General features: G+C 40.7%; 1 protein-coding gene across 2 annotated transcripts in view; it reads left to right on the top strand.

The window, feature by feature from the left end:
• LOC120058531 (E3 ubiquitin-protein ligase Midline-1-like) overlaps positions 1 to 20,061 on the top strand; it is a 43,068-nt gene extending 23,007 nt beyond the window's left edge. The window contains exons 3-10 of one of the 2 annotated variants that reach the window (XM_039007254.1): positions 10,339 to 10,434; positions 11,929 to 12,036; positions 15,641 to 15,789; positions 15,904 to 16,031; positions 16,679 to 16,822; positions 17,499 to 17,660; positions 18,076 to 18,283; positions 18,521 to 20,061. In XM_039007254.1, coding sequence (XP_038863182.1) covers positions 10,339 to 10,434; positions 11,929 to 12,036; positions 15,641 to 15,789; positions 15,904 to 16,031; positions 16,679 to 16,822; positions 17,499 to 17,660; positions 18,076 to 18,283; positions 18,521 to 18,869 — 1,344 coding nt within the window. In that variant the 3' untranslated portion in view covers positions 18,870 to 20,061. The remainder of the gene's footprint in view (positions 1 to 10,338; positions 10,435 to 11,928; positions 12,037 to 15,640; positions 15,790 to 15,903; positions 16,032 to 16,678; positions 16,823 to 17,498; positions 17,661 to 18,075; positions 18,284 to 18,520) is intronic. The other variant, XM_039007255.1, reaches the window with a different exon arrangement.
• Positions 20,062 to 26,161: the final 6,100 nt, after the last annotated feature.

Genomic DNA, 26,161 nt, shown 5'->3' with positions numbered 1-26,161 from the left:
GGCCACCTCCCAGGCCCTTCTACCCCGATTGATCAGTTTGGCCGGACGGCCAGCTCTAGGAAGAATCTTGGTGGTTCCAAACTTCTTCCATTTAAGAATGATGGAGGCCACTGTGTTCTTGGGGACCTTCAATGCTGCAGAAATATTTTGGTACAATTCCCCAGATTTGTGCCTCGACATAATCCTGTCTCGGAGCTCTACGGACAATTCCTTCGACCTCATGGCTTGATTTTTGCTCTGACACGCACTGTCAACTGTGGGACCTGTATATAGACAGGTGTACGCGTTTCCACAACATGTCCAATCAATTGAATTTACCACAGGTGAACTCCAATCAAGTTGTAGAAACATCTCAAGGATGATCAATGGACACAGGAATGCGTCTGAGCTCATTTTCCAGTCTCATAGCAAAGGGTCTGCATATGTATGTAAATAAGGTATTTCTGTATTTTTTTTCCTAAAACCTGTTTTCACTTTGTCATTATGTGGTATTGTGTGTGTATATTGATGAGGAATTGTTTTTATTTAATCAATAAGGCTGTAACGTAACAAAATGTAGAATAAGGGAAGGTGTCTGAAAACTTTCCGAATGCACTCTATATATCACAATGACTTTATGGCGTTGCAATACGAAGGGCTTGTACTTAATATGATAAAACCAAGGGGGAAAAACATGGTGGACAATTACTTCAACATAGGCCTTAGGATTTCAACAAGCAGTTGATTTAAATTCTTTGTTTTGTTGAGCAAAGTGTTCTGGCATTAACAGTCCATTTTGGTATTATCTTGCTGTTTTCATTCAGGGAGGTAAGCCCATGATGCTATCTATAGACCCATACATGGAACAATTCTTCTGGAGCGTAATCCCAATATTAAGTCCATCCAGGATTATATAACCATTAACGAATAACCCTCTCAGACATCAAACCAATGTTCTCGTATTCTCCTTATGCCTCACTGCTTAACCCTGGTGGAAAGACAAAGTAATCCTTGGAGCAAAGTTAAAACAGAGAAGAGTAATACTACATTGTTGTGCAAGACAATCAAACAACATAAAATGTACTTGCTTTGACTGTTATATGTGGTTTAATATAATGGGTGGGTCTAATCCTGAATGATGATTGGTTAAAACTGAATTCCAGCCGGTGTCTATTCCACAAGTTACCACCGACTAAATTGATGATGTTAAAAATGCCTATTTACTCTGTTCCATCTGACTGCGCAATCCACTGTCTCATCAGCCCAGCCAGGCAATTTATAAACTTGATCACCACTATAAAAAGCATCTAGACATTATCTTACATGTATTTTAGACTACCATTCAGTATTCAACAGCAGAGATTTGTATAAACCTTGCTGTCTGTCTCTCCGACATCTGTAACATTGTTTCAATATTCAATATTCAAATTCAAACTCCTGCTGTCCCATAGTAATAAACGTGTCGGGAGTCGAGACGAGACAGACAGGCAGCGTTTCTCAGCCAGTCGAAATCATGAATCACCTGGCATAATTTTTATGGAGATATACAAAGAAATGTAAATTGAAAAAAGGTAAAACGAGAAACAAAGTGCAGTTAGTTTGAAGTCTTTCCAGCTTCAGTTTGAAGTGATTGTGTTAACTGTGTTGTTGGCTAGCTCCTCTGAACAACAGTGTCCTGACGAGAGTACATTTTCTATGCCAGACGATATCATGCCTCATTAACTCATTGTTATGGATGTGTCCAAATACATTTTACTGGAAAACAGCTTAAACAAATGCAAATGCAGCTACTGTTGTTATTCTAGCTGCGCTATTTGATGTGACTGTAAGTTAGCCGTAGTTGGTTAGCTAGCAAGGAAGGGATAAGAACGTTGCCAGCCAGTATGGCAATGGAACATTTAGAACGAACGACTGGGTCGCGTCTCTGGCAACCGAACCGATAGAACAAACAACCAGCCGGCTTGGGTACGAACTCTATATTTGTGTCGGGGCTATATCTTGTGGAAGGATGAAATAGTATGAATACATTCATAAAAATAATGGTTTTAATGAAAATGTCAATCATTATTTTAATATGTTGGTAACCCATTGTATCAAAGTGATAATGCCCTTGAATCCGGTGTTTGGAGGATAAATTGGTGTAACAGTTTAGCTTTCGTCTGTCCCCTCGCCCCGACCCGGGCTCGAACCAGGGACCCTCTGCACGTATCAACAACTGACACCCATGAAGCATCGTTACCCATTGCGCCACAAAAGCCATGGCCCTTGCAGAGCAAGGGGAACAACTACTTCAGATCTTAGAGCGAGTGACGTCACCGATTGAAACGCTATTAGGGCGCACCACTGCTAACTAGCTAGCCATTTCACATCGGTTACACTGGCACGGGTGTTGTTAGGCCCGAGACGAAGTCGGCTTCTCAGGCATTATCACTTAAGTCTCATATAGCTATCTTAAGATGAATGTTAATCACTCTGGATAAGAGCATCTGCTAAATAACAAACATGTCAATGTAAAATAAGGAACATTTTAAATGCATAACAGCCAAAAAGAACTTTCCAAATATTTATAACCTGGGGTCAGTAGTCCGTAGAGGCACTGCAGGTTGTCCGCAATTAATTTTTGAATTTTGTATTCATTTATTTGAGGCCCAGTGTTGTACAACAGCTGATGAAACTTGCTGTAAAAGTGTGAAACATCTGATCAGTGTTATTTCCTGATAGTTGCTGGTTGAAAATACAATCTACACAGTTTCAGGTTTAAAGTTTTATTAGTCGTATGTACACGATACACATGGTATACACCGTCCAATGAAATGCTTACTTGCAGGTTCCTTCTGGACAATGCAACAACAATAAGAAATAAGAAAATATAATAATACGAACATAAAGTAAATAGCTCAGTAGGAAAAAAATGTGCTTAATATTTACACATGTATCAGGTAGTTCTTATCAGCAGGTTTGCAAGGGCGGGAGTTTCGGCTTTCCATGGTGACATCACCATGCGGTAAATTGGTTAATAAGACCAATAACAAATAGAGTTCCAAACCTCTCTGCCAATAACAGCTAGTTTTTAGTTTTCCCCTCCCCACTCAGACCACTCCCAGACAGTTCTAACAAAATTCTTGCTTGAGAAAATTAAACTTTTTTTTTTAGGGAAATCTATTATAGTAAGGTACTTAATTGTTACCCAGAAATTATTTGAAATTGATATAAAAATGGCATCATTGGGCCTTTAAGATTTGTGGCCCCGTGTGGCTCAGTTGGTAGAGCATGGCGCTTGCAACGCCAGGGTTGTGGGTTCGATTCCCACGGGGGGCCAGTACAAAAAAAAGTATGAATGTATGTACTTGTAAGTCGCTCTGGATAAGAGCGTCTGCTAAATGACTTAAATGTAAATGTTATCTTCAAAAAAGAAGAACAGTTGGGAGCTTAACAACTGGTTGTTTGGATCCTGGATACTGATTGGACGAGCAGCGTTCCAAGCTGTGCTGTAATGGCCGTCACAAACACACTTATGCCTGCTAACAGTTCCATCTGAAAAATATATATATATTAAAAAATATATATAAAATAAAAAATAAAATAAAAAGTTCCATCTGAAAACGATCACTGCACCTCCATCAGAATATCATGTTCATGTTGCTGTCAGAATCATCTCTTGTATTTATCTCAACTCGCACATTATTTCCCTTTGCTTCCAGCCTAGCTTTAAGTTTGGTACAGCAGGGGTTAATATAAGCCTAGCATTTAGTTTGGTACAGCAGGGGTTAACATAAGCCTATCATTTAGTTTGGTACAGCAGGGGTTAACATAAGCCTAGCATTTAGTTTGGTACAGTGGGGGTTTAATATAAGCCTAGCATTTAGTTTGGTACAGCAGGGGTTAACATAAGCCTAGCATTTAGTTTGGTACAGTGGGGGTTTAATATAAGCCTAGCATTTAGTTTGGTACAGCAGGGGTTAACATAAGCCTAGCATTTAGTTTGGTACAGTGGGGGTTTAATATAAGCCTAGCATTTAGTTTGGTACAGCAGGGGTTAATATAAGCCTAGCATTTAGTTTGGTACAGCAGGGGTTAACATAAGCCTAGCATTTAGTTTGGTACAGCGGGGGTTAATATAAGCCTAGCTTTAAGGTTGGTACAGTGGGGGTTTAATATAAGCCTAGCATTTAGTTTGGTACAGCGGGGGTTAATATAAGCCTAGCTTTAAGTTTGGTACAGTGGGGGTTTAATATAAGCCTAGCATTTAGTTTGGTACAGCGGGGGTTAATATAAGCCTAGCATTTAGTTTGGTACAGCAGGGGTTAATATAAGCCTAGCATTTAGTTTGGTACAGCGGGGGTTAATATAAGCCTAGCATTTAGTTTGGTACAGCGGGGGTTAATATAAGCCTAGCATTTAGTTTGGTACAGTGGGGGTTTAATATAAGCCTAGCATTTAGTTTGGTACAGCGGGGGTTAATATAAGCCTAGCATTTAGTTTGGTACAGCAGGGGTTAATATAAGCCTAGCATTTAGTTTGGTACAGCGGGGGTTAATATAAGCCTAGCATTTAGTTTGGTACAGCAGGGGTTAATATAAGCCTAGCATTTAGTTTGGTACAGCGGGGGTTAATATAAGCCTCACTGTCTGCCTGTCCAACCTCGGAAACAATGTTTCACTCTTGAACGTCGAGCTCAGTAGTACCATACATATAGTGAACGGTGCCGACGAGACCACTTTTCCTGAGCCAGTCGAAATCACGCAGCATCATGGACATATCCAAGTAAATGCCATTAGCAAAAAGGCAAAAAAAAAATATGAAAATGCAGCTAGTCTACTGTCATTCCAGTTTCAATGTCTGACGTGGCTTGAGTTAGGCTAGCGAGCTAGCTAGCTACAAGAAAGTTATCCAGCCTGCATAGCAACCATTTTGTTGAGAATGGATGACCAGTCTTTTTGCATAGCAACTATGCAAAAACAATTAAGGATGAACTAAAAACATGTCTGTAGCAACATGACCAAAATAACTAACAACCAGATTTTTGTCCGGACTATATCTTCTGGTGGAAAAATGTAATTGTATGACTTGACTTATCAAAATAACATTTTAATGAAAATATGTAATTCATTGTTATTTAAATATTTTGTTAAGTTTTATAATTAAGCAATAAGGCAGGGCTGTGTATCAGGAATACAGTCACAGGAGGTAAATGGGTTGACTGAACAACGCCATTTACCTGGGGCTGGATTCATGATAAAGCCCTGCCTCGCGAATGTCTTATTGCTTAAATAATACATTTTACATTACTTTTCACAATGTAAATTGTTCATAATAATACAGTAATTTCAATAGGCCTTTAATCTGTTACATTCGTGTTACATTCGTGTTAAACTAAAATTTGACGCAAAATATATTTTATGTAAAACAATTCTGGGACTCCAGAATTTGACGGTGAATTAGTGAATTTGACGGTGAATTAGTGGTTCCGGAACATACATTAAAAGGCTGGAAACCGCTGCTATAGACTCTAGTCATGGATGTACTATACAGCAATGTCATAATTAGTAAAGTTGTGAGAGAGTTGGATCTGAGTCATCATTGGGTGATTAATGCATGAATGGTTTAGTTGCCTAGAGCTTGATTAAATACGTATCGCCAATGTTCACCGCTATACTACGCTTGAAATTTAAAGATCATTACCGATTGGGCCGGAATATGCAGTCTCCACTAACACCGGAACATTGCATTTACATTTTTATCGCGCTGTAGCGCAGGTCTTCATTGTTAAGGATTTAATTTACACACAAAGGCACACCACACACATGGACACCTCCTAACACACGCACTCTACACACACGTACATTGTAATATTGCTGCATTGTGGATTTTGTATTGTAGATATGTAGTGGTAGAGTAGTGGTGTAATAATGTGTTGTATTGTAGATATGTAGTGGTAGAGCAGTGGTGTAATAATGTGTTGTATTGTATATATATAGTGGTAGAGTAGTGGTGTAATAATGTGTTGTATTGTAGATATGTAGTGGTAGAGTAGTGTGTAATAATGTGTTGTATTGTAGATATGTAGTGGTAGAGCAGTGGTGTAATAATGTGTTGTATTGTAGATATATAGTGGTAGAGTAGTGGTGTAATAATGTGTTGTATTGTAGATATGGTAGAGTAGTGGTGTAATAATGTGTTGTATTGTAGATATATAGTGGTAGAGTAGTGGTGTAATAATGTGTTGTATTGTAGATATATAGTGGTAGAGTAGTGGTGTAATAATGTGTTGTATTGTAGATATATAGTGGTAGAGTAGTGGTGTAATAATGTGTTGTATTGTAGATATATAGTGGTAGAGTAGTGGTGTAATAATGTATTGTATTGTAGATATAGAGTGGTAGAGTAGTGGTGTAATAATGTGTTGTATTGTAGATATGTAGTGGTAGAGTAGTGGTGTAATAATGAGTTGTATTGTAGATATATAGTGGTGTAATAATGTGTTGTATTGTAGATATATAGTGGTAGAGTAGTGGTGTAATAATGTGTTATATTGTAGATATATAGTGGTAGAGTAGTGGTGTAATAATGTGTTGTATTGTAGATATGGTAGAGTAGTGGTGTAATAATGAGTTGTATTGTAGATATATAGTGGTAGAGTAGTGGTGTAATAATGTGTTGTATTGTAGATATGTAGTGGTAGAGTAGTGGTGTAATAATGTGTTGTATTGTAGATATATAGTGGTAGAGTAGTGGTGTAATAATGGGTTGTATTGTAGATATATAGTGGTAGAGTAGTGGTGTAATAATGTGTTGTATTGTAGATATATAGTGGTAGAGTAGTGGTGTAATAATGTGTTGTATTGTAGATATATAGTGGTAGAGTAGTGGTGTAATAATGTGTTGTATTGTAGATATGTAGTGGTAGAGCAGTGGTGTAATAATGTGTTGTATTGTAGATATATAGTGGTAGAGTAGTGGTGTAATAATGTGTTGTATTGTAGATATATAGTGGTAGAGTAGTGGTGCAATAATGTGTTGTATTGTAGATATGGTAGAGTAGTGATGTAATAATGTGTTGTATTGTAGATATATAGTGGTAGAGTAGTGGTGTAATAATGTGTTGTATTGTAGATATATAGTGGTAGAGTAGTGGTGTAATAATGTGTTGTATTGTAGATATATAGTGGTAGAGTAGTGGTGTAATAATGTGTTGTATTGTAGATATATAGTGGTAGAGTAGTGGTGTAATAATGTGTTGTATTGTAGATATATAGTGGTAGAGCAGTGGTGTAATAATGTGTTGTATTGTAGATATATAGTGTTAGAGCAGTTGTGTAATAATGTGTTGTATTGTAGATATATAGTGGTAGAGCAGTTGTGTAATAATGTGTTGTATTGTAGATATATAGTGGTAGAGCAGTTGTGTAATAATGTGTTGTATTGTAGATATATAGTGGTAGAGTAGTGGTGTAATAATGTGTTGTATTGTAGATATATAGTGGTAGAGTAGTGGTGTAATAATGTGTTGTATTGTAGATATGTAGTGGTAGAGTAGTGTGTAATAATGTGTTGTATTGTAGATATGTAGTGGTAGAGCAGTGGTGTAATAATGTGTTGTATTGTAGATATATAGTGGTAGAGTAGTGGTGTAATAATGTGGTGTATTGTAGATATGTAGTGGTAGAGTAGTGGTGTAATAATGTGTTGTATTGTAGACCTGGTAGAGTAGTGATGTAATAATGTGTTGTATTGTAGATATATAGTGTTAGAGCAGTTGTGTAATAATGTGTTGTATTGTAGATATATAGTGGTAGAGTAGTGGTGTAATAATGTGGTGTATTGTAGATATGTAGTGGTAGAGTAGTGGTGTAATAATGTGTTGTATTGTAGACCTGGTAGAGTAGTGATGTAATAATGTGTTGTATTGTAGATATATAGTGGTAGAGTAGTGGTGTAATAATGTGTTGTATTGTAGATATATAGTGGTATAGTAGTGGTGTAATAATGTGTTGTATTGTAGATATGTAGTGGTAGAGTAGTGGTGTAATAATGTGTTGTATTGTAGACCTGGTAGAGTAGTGATGTAATAATGTGTTGTATTGTAGATATATAGTGGTAGAGTAGTGGTGTAATAATGTGTCGTATTGTAGATATATAGTGGTAGAGTAGTGGTGTAATAATGTGTTGTATTGTAGATATATAGTGGTAGAGTAGTGGTGTAATAATGTGTTGTATTGTAGATATATAGTGGTAGAGCAGTTGTGTAATAATGTGTTGTATTGTAGATATATAGTGGTAGAGTAGTGGTGTAATAATGTGTTGTATTGTAGATATATAGTGGCAGAGTAGTGGTGTAATAATGTGTTGTATTGTAGATATGTAGTGGTAGAGTAGTGGTGTAATAATGTGTTGTATTGTAGATATATAGTGGTAGAGTAGTGGTGTAATAATGTGTTGTATTGTAGATATATAGTGGTGTAATAATGTGATGTATTGTAGATATATAGTGGCAGAGTAGTGGTGTAATAATGTGCTGTATTGTAGATATGGTAGAGTAGTGGTGTAATAATGTGTTGTATTGTAGATATATAGTGGTAGAGTAGTGGTGTAATAATGTGTTGTATTGTAGATATATAGTGGTAGAGTAGTGGTGTAATAATGTGTTGTATTGTAGATATATAGTGGTAGAGTAGTGGTGTAATAATGTGTTGTATTGTAGATATATAGTGGTAGAGTAGTGGTGCAATAATGTGTTGTATTGTAGATATGGTAGAGTAGTGGTGTAATAATGTGTTGTATTGTAGATATATAGTGGTAGAGTAGTGGTGTAATAATGTGTTGTATTATAGATATATAGTGGTAGAGTAGTGGTGTAATAATGTGTTGTATTGTAGATATATAGTGGTAGAGTAGTGGTGTAATAATGTGTTGTATTGTAGATATATAGTGGTAGAGTAGTGGTGTAATAATGTGTTGTATTGTAGATATATAGTGGTAGAGCAGTTGTGTAATAATGTGTTGTATTGTAGATATATAGTGGTAGAGTAGTGGTGTAATAATGTGTTGTATTGTAGATATATAGTGGCAGAGTAGTGGTGTAATAATGTGTTGTATTGTAGATATATAGTGGTAGAGTAGTGGTGTAATAATGTGTTGTATTGTAGATATGTAGTGGTAGAGTAGTGGTGTAATAATGTGTTGTATTGTAGATATGTAGTGGTAGAGTAGTGGTGTAATAATGTGTTGTATTGTAGATATATAGTGGTAGAGTAGTGGTGTAATAATGTGTTGTATTGTAGATATGTAGTGGTAGAGTAGTGGTGTAATAATGTGTTGTATTGTAGATCTGGTAGAGTAGTGATGTAATAATGTGTTGTATTGTAGATATATAGTGGTAGAGTAGTGGTGTAATAATGTGTTGTATTGTAGATATATAGTGGTAGAGTAGTGGTGTAATAATGTGTTGTATTGTAGATATATAGTGGTAGAGTAGTGGTGTAATAATGTGTTGTATTGTAGATATATAGTGGTAGAGCAGTTGTGTAATAATGTGTTGTATTGTAGATATATAGTGGTAGAGTAGTGGTGTAATAATGTGTTGTATTGTAGATATATAGTGGCAGAGTAGTGGTGTAATAATGTGTTGTATTGTAGATATATAGTGGTAGAGTAGTGGTGTAATAATGTGTTGTATTGTAGATATATAGTGGTAGAGCAGTTGTGTAATAATGTGTTGTATTGTAGATATATAGTGGTAGAGCAGTTGTGTAATAATGTGTTGTATTGTAGATATATAGTGGTAGAGCAGTTGTGTAATAATGTGTTGTATTGTAGATATATAGTGGTAGAGTAGTGGTGTAATAATGTGTTGTATTGTAGATATATAGTGGTATAATAATGTATCCGTTTTGTTTTGTATGTAATTGCCTTAATCTTGTTTTGGACCTCAGGAAGAGTAGCTGCTGCCTTGGCAGCCGCTAATGGGGATCTGTAATAAAATACCAAGAAATAATTGAGCCCTAGGATACATCTCTGGCAGACGCTCTGCTTGTACCTCTCGGCTTTGGCAGCTCAGTGAGCAGGTTGGATGATGGGAGCTCTGGCACTGAGGCTAGCTCAGAGGTGACTGACTGACTGACTGACTGACTGACTGACTGACTGACTGATCACACACCAAATGGAACACAACCAGACCCTATGAAGGGACTGTCTGTTAGTGCATCGTCCTTTTCCAGTGGACAGCCATGATTGTGATTATGATTTTTCCTCCCCTTCTTTCCACATTTAGTTTAACTGTTTACATTTTGCTAGAGGAATATTTTCAGCTACAGACTCTCTCTGTTGTTCATAATTGTTCTATTCTTTTTTCCCCCACAGCAAACCTTGGACTCCAACCTCAGCAATCTGATTAAGAGGAACAATGAGTTGGAAACTCTGATGGGCAAGTTGATCCAGATCTGCCAACATGTGGAGGTAAGTAAGGATGTTTATCTGTTTCCATATTAGGCTATATGATACAGCTCTCAGTTTCAGTGGCATTTATATTGTTTGATAGGTTAAGCTTTTTAGATTTTTTACTTGTATTGTAAATGTAACATATTAGGTGTCAGATAAGAAACATTTTAAAAAATCTTTGGAGTTTAAAAAATCTTTGGGGTTAAAAATTTTTTTTTTATCCTTAATGTTGTTATTTAGCATTCAAGCTGAGCTCACCAGATTCTGTGACATGCAAGGCTTTGAAATTCATTGAACATGTTAGAATACTGTAACATACTATCTCACGGACACAGTTACTGAGATGAATATGTTGACCCGGGTATACAGTCAAGTGGATATGCCAGTAAACTTAACTATACAAAGTAGGCTAACCTCACATAAAAAGTGTGATATTGCCAATTTGACCGTGTGTGTGTGTGCATGTGTGTGTGTGTGCATGTGTGTATGTGTTCGCACGTGCGTGTGTGTGTGTTTGTGCATGGTAGGGTGTTGTTTGGGGTATAGGCATGAATGGGACATAGCAAAACATATGTGCATGAACCAATTGAGGAATAAAATGGCACAGATAACACAATGTGCCCACAGAGAGATGAAGGAGAGAGATGTAGGAGAGAGTGGGCCAGCAGCTCCTCTGGCTGTATGTGGGAAAGCAAAAACAACTGTTGCAATGACTAGGCTCAGCTGACTCTCGCCTGTGGCACTATGCTACCCTGTGTATGGTGACAGCGTTTTGTACATAGAATGACATGCTAGAAATGTAATTTAATAGGATCTCTGTGGCTGTGTAGATCTATCCTGGGAAATACTAGATAGCCTACTGCCTCAGGTGCACTGTTATATATGAGCCAGGGGGGCTTTGTTATAGTCTATGAGCATTATCTAATTAATTGTACTAAATCAGGGTCACCCAGGGTGTTTCTTGGTAGTCTTAAACAAATCTACTTTGAAACAAAAGTCTACCTCTCACACACCTGGTTATAGACTTCAGAAAAGAAGAGACCTGTACCATGTTAGATATAGAGCTGATAATGTATACATGTTGAGTTTGCATCCCAATATTACACTTTGTATACATCACAGAAGACTTTTAAAATAATTTAAAAAAACATTTGACATAGAAACACCAGATTTTATGGGTAAAAAAAAAAAGGTTTCATAACATTCCACCCATGCAGCCAATAGAGTGCATTTTGGTAATTTGACTGCAGGAAAGGGCGACAACAATTCCTGGCTCAATCACAACCGGGCCGTGACTGGGAGTCCCATAGGGCGGGGCACAATTGACCCAGCGTCATCCGGGTTTGGCCGGGATAGGCCGTCATTGCAACTAAGAATTTGTTCTTAATAACTGACTTGCCTAGTTAAATAAAAGGTTAAATAAAAATATACAAATAAATAAAAAATACAAATGTCTGTAAATGCTATGTTTTATCCTGTAGATTCATATCCCTGTCCTGATCTGTTTCCAAGGGTAATGCATCAAGACAAGAGAACAAGCTCCTTGAAGAGTGTGACCTTCTGATGGACATCATACATCAGAGAAGACAGATCATAGCCACCAAGATAAACGAGGGCAAGGTAATACTTCCCTCCTCCTTCCCACATACTGTAGATGTTTGCAACTATCAACAACAGCTACAAGTCAAAACTTGCAAGTAGACATTGCAGCCCTTATGGCAAATCACCTCACTACATTACAATGACAATGTAATCAGTGACAAGGCAATGTTCTGATTCCACCTTGTTGTGACCGATGACAATGTTCTGATTCCACCTTGTTGTGACCGATGACAATGTTCTGATTCCACCTTGTTGTGACCGACGACAATGTTCTGATTCCACCTTGTTGTGACCGATGACAATGTTCTGATTCCACCTTGTTGTGACCGATGGCAATGTTCTGATTCCACCTTGTTGTGACCGATGACAATGTTCTGATTCCACCTTGTTGTGACCGATGGCAATGTTCTGATTCCACCTTGTTGTGACCGATGACAATGTTCTGATTCCACCTTGTTGTGACCGATGACAATGGTCTGATTCCACCTTGTTGTGACCGATGACAATGTTCTGATTCCACCTTGTTGTGACCGATGACAATGTTCTGATTCCACCTTGTTGTGACCGATGACAATGTTCTGATTCCACCTTGTTGTGACCGATGACAATGTTCTGATTCCACCTTGTTGTGACCGATGACAATTCCATTTGTCTAGGCCTAGATTTGTTTGTGCCTGTAATCGTTCTACATCGCCCAGGGTTTTATAAGAGCCTGTGAATATTTCCCAGACAATAGTATGTTTTGACGGTTACTGAGGAGGGCACATGGGTCAGGATGTCTAACTCTTGGGAGCTGGCATGCTTAGTCTTCCTCTTCCTCTGTGTAACGATCGTCGTCTTCGTCGGATGAGGAATAGGAAGGATCGGACCAAAACGCAGCGTGGTAAGTGTCCATGTTAATTTTAATAAATAAACTGACCACTGCAATAATTAAAAAAACAACCAAGAGAGTGAACGAAACGAAACAGTTCTGTAAGGTGAAGACACACTAAACAGAAAACAACTACCCACAAACACTAGGTGGGATAAGGCTACCTAAGTATGGTTCTCAATCTGAGACAACGATAGACAGCTGCCTCTGATTGGGAACCATACCAGGCCAAACACATAGAAATAGAAAACATAGAAAAACAACATAGAATGCCCACCCCAACTCACGCCCTGACCAAACCAAAATAGAGACATAAAAAAGGAACTAAGGTCAGGGCGTGACACTCTGCCTCCAAGTTGGAAAAGGAAAGGGGGATACCTAGTCAGTTGTACAACCGAATGCCTTCAACTGAAATGTGTCTTCCTGCATTTAACCCAACCCCTCTGAATCAGAGAGGTGCGGGGGGCTGCCTTAATCAACATCCACGTCTTCGGTGCCCGGGGAACAGTGGGTTAACTGCCTTGCTCAGGGGCAGAACGACAGATTTTTACCTTGTTAGCTCGGGGATTCGATCCAGCAACCTTTTGGTTACTAACCCTCTATAAAGGCTGAGGATGAATGTTGTTACCGTACATCTCTGCTAGACATGCACAGCTTTCACTGACTGTGTTATTTTATTTAACCTTTATTTAACCTTTATTTAACCTTTTATTTAACGAGTCAAATCAGTTAAGAACAAATTCTTATTTACAATGGACTGCCTACCCCGTCCAAACCCTAACCCGGACGACGCTGGGCCAATTGCACGCCGCCTTATGGGACTCCCAATCACAGTTGGCTGTGATACAGCCTGGAATGGAACCAGGGTCTGTAGTGACGCGTCTAGCTGTGAGATGCAGTGCCTCAGACCGCTGTGATACAGCCTGGAATGGAACCAGGGTCTGTAGTGACGCCTCTAGCAGTGAGATGCAGTGGCCTCAGACCGCTATGATACAGCCTGGAATGGAACCAGGGTCTGTAGTGACGCGTCTAGCACTGAGATGCAGTGCCTCAGACCGCTGCGCCACTCGGGAGCCACAGTGCCACTGCAATGTACCTCAAGAGGCAAACATAAGCAAGAGTCTGCTTGCTTCTTTAATGGAATGTATGACGAACATCATTTACTCTGGAATTCCTATTTGATGAAAATCAGTGTTGTCAGGTCATCGCTATGTGACTGATCTAACTAGAGTAGCTTTGTTTTGTGTGTGCTATACAGTATTGTATTCTGTAGTATGCCAGCTCACTGGTAGTAATGGAGGAGAGTTAACACAGCATTAATGCATCTGAAACAAATCCACTCTGCTCCTTGAGTGGTTTCCCTTCCTTTCCCCCCATTAAGTGTCATTAGAGAGGGCTCGGGAGGGGGGGGTGGGGGGGGTGGGGGGGGATGCCGCTGGCATGCTGTGCCATGTTCAGTGTCAGAGCCACATCAGACCTGTTTCCTGTGATCTGGCCCCTCTGAGGAACACTGCTTCCTTCCTCGCCCCGTGCCTCGTTTCAAAGTCAGGAGGCTGCTCTCTGCTCTCTGCTCCCTGCTCTCTGTTCTCCCCTCTCTGCTCTCTCCCCTCTGCTCTCTCCTCTCCCCTTTCTCCTCTCTCCTCTCTCCTCTCTGCTCTCTCCTTTCTCTCGCCTTCCTGCTCTCCCCTCTCTGCTCCCTGCTCTCTGTTCCCTGCTCTCTCCTCTGCTCTCCCCTCTTCTCTCCTCTGCTCCCTGCTCTCTCCTCTGCTCTCTCCTCTCTGCTCCCTGCTCTCTCCTTTGCTCTCTCATCTGCTGCCTGCTCTCTCCTCTCTCCTCTCTGCTGCCTACTCTCTCCTCTCTGCTCCCTGCTCATTGCTCTCTCCCCTCACCTATCCCCTTTCTGCTCTCTGCTTCCTGCTCTCCCCTCTCTGCTTCCTGCTCCCTGCTCTCTGCTCCCTGCTCTCTCCTCTCGGTTCTCTCCTCTCTGTTCTCTGCTTCCTGCTCCCTGTTCTCTGATCTCTCCTCTCTGCTCTCCCCTCTCCGCTCTCCCCTCTCTGCTCTCTGCTCCCTCCTCTCTCCTCTCCTCTTGGCTCTCTCCTCTCTGCTCTCCCCTCTCTGCTCCCTCCTCTCTCCTCTCCTCTTGGCTCTCTCCTCTCTGCTCTCCCCTCTCTGCTCTCCCCTCTCCCCTCGCTGCTCTCTCCTCTCTGCTCCCTGCTCTCTCCTCTCGGTTCTCTCCTCTCTGTTCTCTGCTTCCTGCTCCCTGTTCTCTGATCTCTCCTCTCTGCTCTCCCCTCTCCGCTCTCCCCTCTCTGCTCCCTCCTCTCTCCTCTCCTCTTGGCTCTCTCCTCTCTGCTCTCTCCTCTCTGCTCTCCCCTCTCCCCTCTCTGCTCTCTCCTCTCTGCTCCCTGACGATGGACAGACGGGGCAAGCAGGCATGTTCCATTACCATGGTGATGTTTTGGATGATGTAGATACTTCTCATTCCATCCTCAAAGTTGATCACTTGGCTAATCATGATGGCCGATGCAAATTTGATTATATAAAAACACGCAAAGCATGTTTTTTGAATTCGAGAAAGATGGTGACATGATTATGTACAATCGAATGACCTCTCGATTGTGACCTTTTAAATAAAGAACTGTCAACTCAATTTAACCTGCTGTAGTACAGTCGTTTCTGGAGCCGCAGTAGCAGCAGTCTATTGGTCTGTCCTTGCACCGCGGTATTCAATAATCCATTGTTTCCTCTCAGGCTATCCGGCTGCGAAAGCTAGCCCAGCAGATCGCCACCTGCAAGCAGATCATCGAGAGATCGTCATCCCTCATCACTCAAGCGGATCACACCCTGAGGGAGACAGACCACGCCCGCTTCCTGCAGACAGCCAAAAGCACCTGCGAGAGGTGAGCTATCAAGTCAACTGATTGTTGTGATAATGCTCCAAACAGTCTCAACTGACAGATTCCCAGGTTGTAACGAGAGAAATGTCATGTGAATTATATATCGTTGTGTTTTAGAGTGTCCATGGCAACAGCATCCTCTCAGATCCTGATACCAGAGATAAACCTGAATGACACCTTTGATACGTTTGCGTTGGACTTTACAAGGGAAAAGAAAATGCTGGAAAGCTTGGATTACCTCACAGGTGAACGCAATTCTACCTGTTATCCATCTTTTTCCATCTTTTCAGTCAGAATTATATTTAGGACATATCTATAACTCAGGTCTGTCTGAAATGGGACATTCTGGTACAGTGCAATTTCTCTGTTTATCTATTTTCTCCAGCAGTCAAATAGAAAAACATCTACACTGTAGCTTCTCAAATTGTTTTTGTCACATGCTTTGTAAACTACAGGTGTAAACTAACAGTTTAGGGTTCGTTTACAGTTGAATGAATTGGATTTGGATTGTTCTGGCTTTTAGGGAATTCTCCACAGGATGTCTTCTGTACTACATTTAACTCTATGGCCAGTAACTTAACCAACTGAATTACACGGCACAATTTGATTTGATTATTTTCACCTTTATTTAACCAGGTAGCTAGTTGAGAACAAGTTCTCATTTACAACTGCAAACTGGCCAATGAAGTCACAACGCCTTGCAAGAGTGGACTAGAATTTATTTACCAACCCAAATATCCAACCCATTTTGGTCATAAAAAAAAGAGTGATTTTTTTTTGTTGTAAATCCAATGTAGTGTAGTGAGTATGTCTACTGTTCATCATTGTTGTCCTAAATAACTGACAAATACCAGAGACGTGAAGAAAAACAACTATATATTTCTATTTTCAGCACCAAATCCCCCAATAATCCGGGAGGAATTATGTACAGCATCGTACGACACCGTCACTGCTCACTGGACATCAGATGACGAGTTCTGTGTCGTCTCCTATGAGCTGCAGTATGCCATCTTCACTGGACAAGCCAATGTCGTCAGTAAGTACACAAAGCATGTCCTAGATCTCCTCAGAACAGTTTGCTGTGTGACTGTACAGTATGCCTGTTGTGGTATAAACGGTTAAATCATGAAAGGTAGACTATCTGAGTGGCTCCTGCTGTGAATAGCTTTTTTTGGGGGGGGGGGGGTCATTACATTACTCCGATCAAATAAAGCATTTTTTCATTTCAGAAGGGAGGCAACAACCATGCTTTCCTTTCATTGGATAATAAAATTATAATAAGGTTATCAGAGATCTCTGCTGTGTATCTCTGCTAGAGACTGATCCAGGCCAGAGTATATAGGCTGAGTCAGACAGATTCCAATCCAGATGGAGATTTGTGTTTCCCTGCGGCTCATGTAAGTGGCAGACTGTTGGAACAGATCACCCTAGCAAGGGTTGCAAGCAATTGGCCCTATTCTGCCCCAGTGCCCGTTCATACTACAGTGAACTGGCAATGTTATTGTGTACGACGGATCACGCAGAGAAATAACAGCCGTAAGTGGTTATGACAATACAGATGCTAGAATTACCACAATCTTGATTTGACGACAACAAAGTATTAATCGAAGGTGTTGTTATGTCAACGAATGCCTGTTACATTTGTGTGTTTGTTACAATACAGTGGTTGTAGCTCCTGTTATTTAACTGACTTGACTTTGTCTGTGGTCTAGGTTTGTGTAACTCAGCTGACAGCTGGATGATTGTGCCCAACATCAAGCAGAACCACTACACAGTGCATGGACTCCAGTGTGGCACCAAGTACATCTTTATGGTCAAAGCTATCAACCAGGCAGGGAGTCGCAGCAGTGTACCTGGGAAGCTCAAGACCAACAGTATGTCAGAGTTTCCAGTACCGTGCTGACGTCATCAAGCGTCTTAGGAGATATTGACATATGGAGATATTTACTATTTACTAGCGTATTTACTATAGTTTACTGTTAAATTATCAACCGGGTGGTTCGAGCCCTGAATGCTGATTGGCTGAAAGCCGTTGTAAATCATACCGTATATCACGGGTTTGACAAAACATGTATTTTTTACTGCTCTAATTACGTTGGTAACCAGTTTATAATAGCAATAAGGCACCTCGAGGGTTTGTGGTATATGGCCAATATACCACGGCTAAGGGCTGTATCCAGGCACTCCGCGTTGCGTCGTGCTTAAGAACAGCCCTTAGCCGTTGTATATTGGCCATATTCCACACCCCCTCGGGCCTTATTTCTTAATTAATCTATGGTCCATTCACAGGTCAGCCGTTCAAGTTGGACCCAAAGTCTGCTCACAAGAAGCTGAAGGTCTCCCACGACAACCTGACGGTGGAGCGAGACGAGACGTCGTCCAAGAAGAGCCACACCCAGGACCGCTTCACCAGCCAGGGCAGCTACGGCGTCACGGGGAACGTGTACATCGACAGCGGGCGCCACTACTGGGAGGCCTTGATAGGAGGGAGCACATGGTAAGAATATGGACCAGTCGTGCCTGAGATACCTCAGACTAGAACATACGGAGAGACAAAGGTGTGTGAGATTCAGATTGGGAAGTCCAATCACAGTCTCTGGTTACACTATAATAAAACTCAATCTTGAAATCTAAAAATCTCTTGGACGCTAGGAGTCCTGTCATTTCCCACAGGTGCTATTTGACCTCTACTAGAGAACGAGCCATTAACATGCTATTTTTCTATCTTCATCAGGTTTGCTGTGGGCGTTGCTTACAAGTCAGCACCGAAACACGAGTGGGTCGGCAAGAACTCGGCCTCGTGGGTATTATCTCGATGCAACAACTCCTGGGTAGTACGTCACAACAGCAAGGAGATGCCCATCGAGCCGTCCCCCCACCTGCGTCGCGTGGGGGTGTTGTTGGATTACGACGCCGGTTCCCTGGCCTTCTACGATGGCGCCGGCTCACAGCACCTGTACACGTTCGACATCACCTTCGCTCAGCCAGTCTGTCCCGTGTTCAACGTGTGGAACAAGTGTCTGACTGTTCTCACGGGGCTGCCCATCCCAGACCACCTCGAGGGGACAGACTGCCAAGATTAACAGACCAGCTGATGCAACACAAAGACACAAAGGGAGCAGAACAGACCCACTTCAGCCTCACCTGGCTGCCTTTTGTGTCACACCATCCATGCTGTATGAAACAGAACAAAGCCATGGTGCCAGATAAGTCTCCAATCATGCTCTTATAGAAGCAAATACATTTTTTTTTTTATTATTATTTATGGAAACCATTTATTGGGTTAAAAAAATATTGTAGATTTTATTTCTTGCTTAACACATTGATATTCACTGCTATATTTATGCTTGTTGGTTTTGGGATGCGCTTAGAGAGGACGGTGGGTATAACCTTTTGAAGTTCAGTCAAATTTACAGTATTTTTAAGCAGGCAGTGGTTAGAGCGTTGGGCCAGTAACCAAAAGGTTGCTAGTTCGAATCCCTGAGCTGACTAGGTAATATGTTTTTCTGTTGTTCTGCCCCTGAACAAGGCAGTTAATCCACTGTTCCTAGGCCGTCATTGTAAATAAGAATTTGTTCTTAACTGACTTGCCTAGTTAAATAAAACAAAATTAAAAGCTCTGAGAGGAGTTTATTTCATTCTTACACATACAGTAGATTGTTGATCTTTGTCCATGTATCAATCGTTAGCAGCATGTTGCTAAATGTTTTACGTGTAACCTGTTTATTTTGACATGTCATCATGACACCAGTTCCTCTGATTACAGAGCAGTTATAACAGGAGTATTCATCTACAATCTTCTGTTTCATACAAGATCCTCTCTATGATTTTTCTTATGTATTAGGATGATGTTTGTGAAAATAAACACATTAAGAGTTATTTTAATAGTTAATCTGCCTCTTTTACAATTCTAAAATCACAGCACTTCTAATGCACTTGACTATAATTGACAAACTCACAAAGAAACAATTCTTCATCTCTTTGTCAAAAAAAAGCACTACGATGTTAAAAAAGTTGATTCATGTTGAAAATGTAAATTTTTAAAGAAAAGCCATTTTAAGTGAAATTTCAATACAGAAATAATGTCTTAATTGTAATTAAATACAACATGTGCAATCTCTGTAAATACCTTAATGTTTTCTTCTCACGTGTTGGCTCTGTATGTTCATATGCCGGTACGTTTGGTATTTGAGCAATTTGACTTTTTCCGATGCATCATTATTTTCACACATTCCTTGTTAAAAATGTAATAAAATTACATAAATAAAGTGTGAATTGTAATGATAATGCTTTTTATTTGTCTGCTACCTAATCTTAACTGTAATTTTCATTTAATTCAGACACACACTGTAGGCAAAACAAAGAAAACCACTTGATATTTCTTGTCTTAGATTCATTTCACCGATTATAAGGTCTCATGAATGTTAGGTGGCTGTATCGCTATTATTCTACAGACCACTTCAGCATCGTACAACAACGATTAAGCTGTGATGAGATTCCTTCTGACATCTCTTTTTATCCTCCAGTAAGACCACTGGGACCCCGATCCTTTCAACTAGTAGTAGACTTAAAAAAAGATGTGAACTTACTGTGACCTCACCATCAGACACCCTCGTGACATGGATCATGACAGAGCCCGAGTGCACGAACACAGTCCAGCTAGAATGATGTTGATTGGAGACGTCTGTAAATAATTTGTTTACAAAAAAATAATATTTAAAGACTGTGAAAAAGTATTGCTGGTCAATTTGATCAAATGTGCATTTGTGTTATTTACACAGTAGCTTAACATACACTTATTTGTTTAAATAACATTATACAAGCTGAAAAACGAGGTATTTACACAGTACAATAACATTCCTTTATTTGTTTAAATAAAAGTATACAGGGTGAAAATAGCAGGTGCAGTAGTTAGGCCTACCTAGTTTTCAGAATAAGATGTTTCTATGTTGGACTGTAGCTGTGTAACGTCTTTCGTCGGTGGAAAGAGAGGAGGACCAAAGCTCAGCGTGGTATGTTTCCATATTTATTGGAATACTTTTTCAATACGAACAAAAAAACAATAAACAGACGAAACCCAACGAAGCTACAGTCCTGAACTAGTGAACATAGAACACATGAACGCACGAACAGGAACAATCACCCACAAACCAATAGTGAAAAACAGGCAACCTAAATATGGTTCCCAATCAGAGACAACGTAAAACACCTGCCTCTGATTGAGAACCATATCAGGCCAATCAGACAAACCTAACCTAGAAACATAGAACATAGACTATACCCACCCAGCTCACGTCCTGACCAACTAAATAAAGACAAAACAAAGGAAATAAGGTCAGGAACTTGACAAGCTGTGTATTCAAAACTAATGCACAAACACAGCTAAGGCAGGATGGAACGTATTAAATCTGCCCTTTAATCTTGGACAAAGTATTGGCTTGTGGCTTCACCGAGGTTGGCGGTTGTTTCAGTGATACGGTACCGGAGACAATCCCAATAGAGAGGGGATAGAAAGAGATTCTATCCATGCCAACTGATTAAGAGGTTATCTAAGTCACTGAAAACATGGTTCAAGAAATCCTATTTATTTTATTGCATGAACATTTAGTCATTTCAGAGCATTGAGAGAACAGTGGATTTGCATGCAATCTGACACAGAATGGGGTTAACAGCAGTCTGAATGCCCTGATGCAATTATGAAGCAAAGATGGTGTTCAAGTAGTCATACAGTAAGATCCTTTTCAAAAGAAGTAAGGAAACAAATACATTGCTTCATCAATACGGTGTACTATTTGATGACTGATGAACAATCTAAAGCTGTAGTCTTAAACACTATATTTTTTAACATACTGTATTAATGAATAACACATATTGGAAAGACTTATTAAGCAACAATATCAGGTGATTTTTATATCAAATTATTATTTGAAATGTATAATCGGATGTGGATTATATGTCTTGGATATACTTTACAGTACATTCACCATTTTTCCAGGGAATAGCGAAGAAACATGGAACATATCAACGTTGGGGAAGAAAATTATATTTTAACTGACGGTAAATTGGTTGTTTTTCTACCACAACAAAGAAAGAACATTCTGTTAGAAGAACATTATCTATGTAATTGAATGTTCTCCTTTATTCCCCCACTCTTTTATATATATATTTTATTTATTTAACCTTTATTTAACTAGGCAAGTCAGTTAAGAACAAATTCTTATTTACAATGACCTAACCCGGATGACGCTGGGCCAATTGCACGCCGCCCTATGGGACTCCCAATCACAGCCGGTTGTGATACAACCTGGAATGGAACCAGAGTCTGTAGTGACGCCTCTAGCACTGACCCGCAGTGGCTTAGACCGCTGCGCCACTCAGGAGCCCCTTATGAAGATAAACATTTCACATAAATAAAAGCAGATTGTTTGGTTGAAAACAGAGCATAAAAACTACAGAGAAGGAAACACAGACGAAACTAGTGATATGTATGTCTGCCTAATGTTTGTGTCATTACTAGATGCAGATCTCTGAAGTTTCTTGGGACTTATCGATCCACGTCTAGACAGACTGCATGCTGGGGGCAGAAACTGTCTCATATACCCGTCATAATAAAGTGGTTGATTAGACACAACACGTGGCCGTCAACGAGTCTGTCAGTCTGGTTCAAGGGTTCTTGCTTTCACAAAACATTCCACAGACAGTACTTCTGGGATTGCTCTTTGTATAAGTGTCTCTTTTAAAAATACATTCAGCACAACCTATGTTGATTTACAAACCAGTACAGTTTGATATAGTTTTGTCTGATATTATTGTAATTCTGAGAGTCATACAGAAGTGTTCCGTATGCCTAGTTATATCCTTAGGTTGTGGAAAAATCAGTTATTGGATGTAAAATCTGATCCAGGGCTCCACCTGGTGGTATATGTCACTGTCTCTGTATGGTAGCAGGTAAAACACACACATTACAATCTACCTACACATTACACATACTAACAGTGTCTGTTACCTAGCCAAGAATTCTCAACTCAACTCCACCCAGGTAGCAGATACCAACATTCTTATTAATCTAATTCTAGGAGCGATGGGCAACAGCAGTGAGTGCTTCTATGCTGTCATGCAAATTGATGCTTTGGGTTATGTTATTCCTCTGTTTAGTGAAACAATGTCAAAGAGTTTCCTCAATGGGCGTGTGTGTCTTTTTGTCAATAACAGCTGGTGCGCGATGTCTAATATTAAAGAAGTCTCGAGATATTGCTTGCCTGAGGTAGAGTACCTTATGATAAGCTGTAGACCACACTGACTACCAAGAGAGTTCTCATCTATATTATTCGTAGCCGTCTATTTACCACCCCAAATCGATGCTGGCACTAAGACTGCACTCAACCAATTCTATAAGACCATAAGCAAACAAGAAAATGCTCACCCAGAAGCAGCGCTGCTAGTGGCCAGTGATTTTAATGCAGTGCAAACTTAAATCAGTTTTACAAATTTTTTACCAGAATGTCACATGTGCAACCAGAGGAAAAAAATCTCTAGACCACCTTTTCTCCATAAACAGAGTTGCATACAAAGCTCTCCCCTGCCCTCCATTTGGCAAATCTGACTGTAATTCTATCCTCCTGATTCCTGCTTACAAGCAGAAATTAAAGCAGGAAGTACCAGTGACTCGCTCAATACGGAGGTGGTCAGATGACGCAGATGCTACGCTACAGGACTGTTTTGTTAGCACAGACTGGAATATGTTCCGGGATTCATCCAATGGCATTGAGGAGTAAACCACCTCAGTCATCGGCTTCATCAATAAGTGCATTGATGACGTCATCCACACAGCGACCATACGTACATATCCCAACCAGAAGCCATGGATTACAGGCAATATCCGCATCGGGCTAAAGGCTAGAGCTGCCGCTTTCAAGGAGCGGGAGACTAATCCGGACGCCTATAAGAAATGCTGCTATGCCCTCAAACGAACCTTCAAAACAAGCAAAGCGTCAATACAGGGTTAAGATTGAATCCTACTACATCGGCTCTGATGCTCGTCAGATGTGTCAGGGCTTGAAAACTATTACCGACTACAAAGGGAAACCCAGACGCGAGCTGCCCAGTGACGCGAGCCTACCAGACGAGCTAAATGCGTTTTATGCTCGATTCGAGGCAAGCAACACTGAAGCATGCACGAGAGCACTAGCTGTTCTGGATGACTGTGTGATAACGCTCTCAGTAGCCGATGTGAGCAAAACCTTTAAACAGGTCAACATTCACAAAGCCGCGGGGCCAGATGGATTACCAGGACGTGCACTCAATGCATGCGCGACCAACTGGCAATTGTCTTCACTGATATTTTCAACCTCTCTCTGACTGAGTCTGCAATTACCTACATGTTTCAAGCAGACCACCATAGTCCCTGTGCCCAAGGAAGCAAAGGTAACCTGCCTAAATGATTACTGCCCCGTAGCACTCACTTCGGTAGCCATAAAGAGGCTGGTCATGGTTGAAAGGCTGGTCATGGCTCACATCAACAGCATCCTCCCGGATACCCTAGACCCACTCCAATTCTCATACCGCCCCAACAGATCCACAGATTACACAATCTCAATTGCACTCCACACTGCCCTTTCACACCTGGACAAAAGGAAAACCTATGTGAGAATGCTGTTCATTGACTACAGCTCAGCATATCCAGGATCCTGGACTTCCTGACAGGCCTCCCCCAGGTGGTAAAGGTAGGCAACAACACGTCTGCCACTCTGATCCTCAACACTGGGGCCCCTCAAGGGTGTGTACTTAGCCCCTCCTGTACTCCCTGTTCACCCACGACTGCGTGGCCAAACACGACTCCAACACCATCATTAAGTTGCTGACGAACCAACAGTGGTAGGCCTGATCACCGACAACGATGAGACAGCCTATGGAGAGGAGGTCAGAGAACTGGCAGTGTGGTGCCAGGACAAAGGAGCTGATGGAGGACTACAGGAGAAGGCAGGCCGAACTTTAACATCAACTAGGCTGTAGTGGAGCGGGTCGAGAGTTTCAAGTTCCTTGGTGTCCACATCACCAACGTTCTTATCATTGTCCAAACACACCAAAACAGTCATGAAGAGGGCATGGCAACCTTTTCCCCCTCAGAAGGCTGAAAGTATTTGGCATGGGTCCCCAGATCCTCAAAAAGTTCTAAAGCTGCACCATCGAGAGCATCCTGACCGGTTGCATCACCACCTGGTATGGCAACTGCTCGGCATCTGACCGTAAGGCGCTACAGAGGGTAGTGGCTCCAGTACATCACTGGGGCCAAGCTTCCTGCAATCCAGGACCTATATAATAGGCGGTGTCAGAGGAAAGCCCATAAAATTGTCAGAGACTCCAGTCACCCAAGTCAAAGACTGTTTTCTCTGCTACCGCACGGCAAGCGGTACCGGAGCACCAAGTCTACAACCAAAACGCTCCTTAACAGCTTCTACCCCCAGCTTCTACCACCAAGTCATAAGACTGCTGATTATATAGCTACTCGTTGTATATTATCTATGCATAGTCACTTCACTTCACCCCCACCTACATGTACAAATTACCTCAACTAACCTGTACCCCCGCACACTGACTCGGTACCGGTACCCCCTGTATATAGCCTCGTTTATTGTTATGTTATTGTGTTACTTTTTATAATTTTTTACTTTAGTTTATTTGGTAAATATTTTCTTAACTCTTCTTGAACTGCTCTGTTGGTTAAGGGCTTGTAAGTAAGCATTTCACGGTAAGGTCTACACTTGTTGTATTCGGTGCATGTGACAAATAAAGTTTGATTTGATGTTACAGACTTTCAACTGCATTGGAACAACACTGTTCACTAAATTCCAACTGAGCATAAATCCTAATTTATCACCTCAATTTCCGCAACGTTTTAAGCCTTTCAACGTTTCAACCAATGAAGTCTGCATGTGTTCTGAAAATAGTCATACTATTGGAAGCTATAGTCACAGTCCTCCCCCTTTTTGGAACTCCGCCCTTTTCCCGGAACAGGACCTAGTCTGCTGCTGACGGGTTTCCACTAGATAGCACAGCCACAAAGTAAAAATTGTATGAAAACGAAACATGTATTGTTGGTGTTCATTTAAGGTTAAGGCGTAAGGTTAGCAGTGTGGTTAAGGTTAGGATTAAGGTTAAGTTTGAAATGAAATGTTAAAAAGGTAAATTGTAGAAATAAGAGGGGTTTATGACTTTGTGGCTGTGGTAAATAGCGACGACCGCGCTGACGTTGGATGTTGCTGAGGAGGATGATGATGGCGTACACAGACCATTCTCTCCTGGATCTGACAGATTAAGAAAGGCGTGAAAAACTGTCACAGTTGGACCGGCGGACAGATGCCATGGCTCCTCTGAC

This window comes from Salvelinus namaycush, chromosome 13, assembly GCF_016432855.1.
Source record: "Salvelinus namaycush isolate Seneca chromosome 13, SaNama_1.0, whole genome shotgun sequence".
NCBI lineage: Eukaryota > Metazoa > Chordata > Actinopteri > Salmoniformes > Salmonidae > Salvelinus > Salvelinus namaycush.
This window is presented reverse-complemented; position numbering and strand designations above follow the sequence as displayed.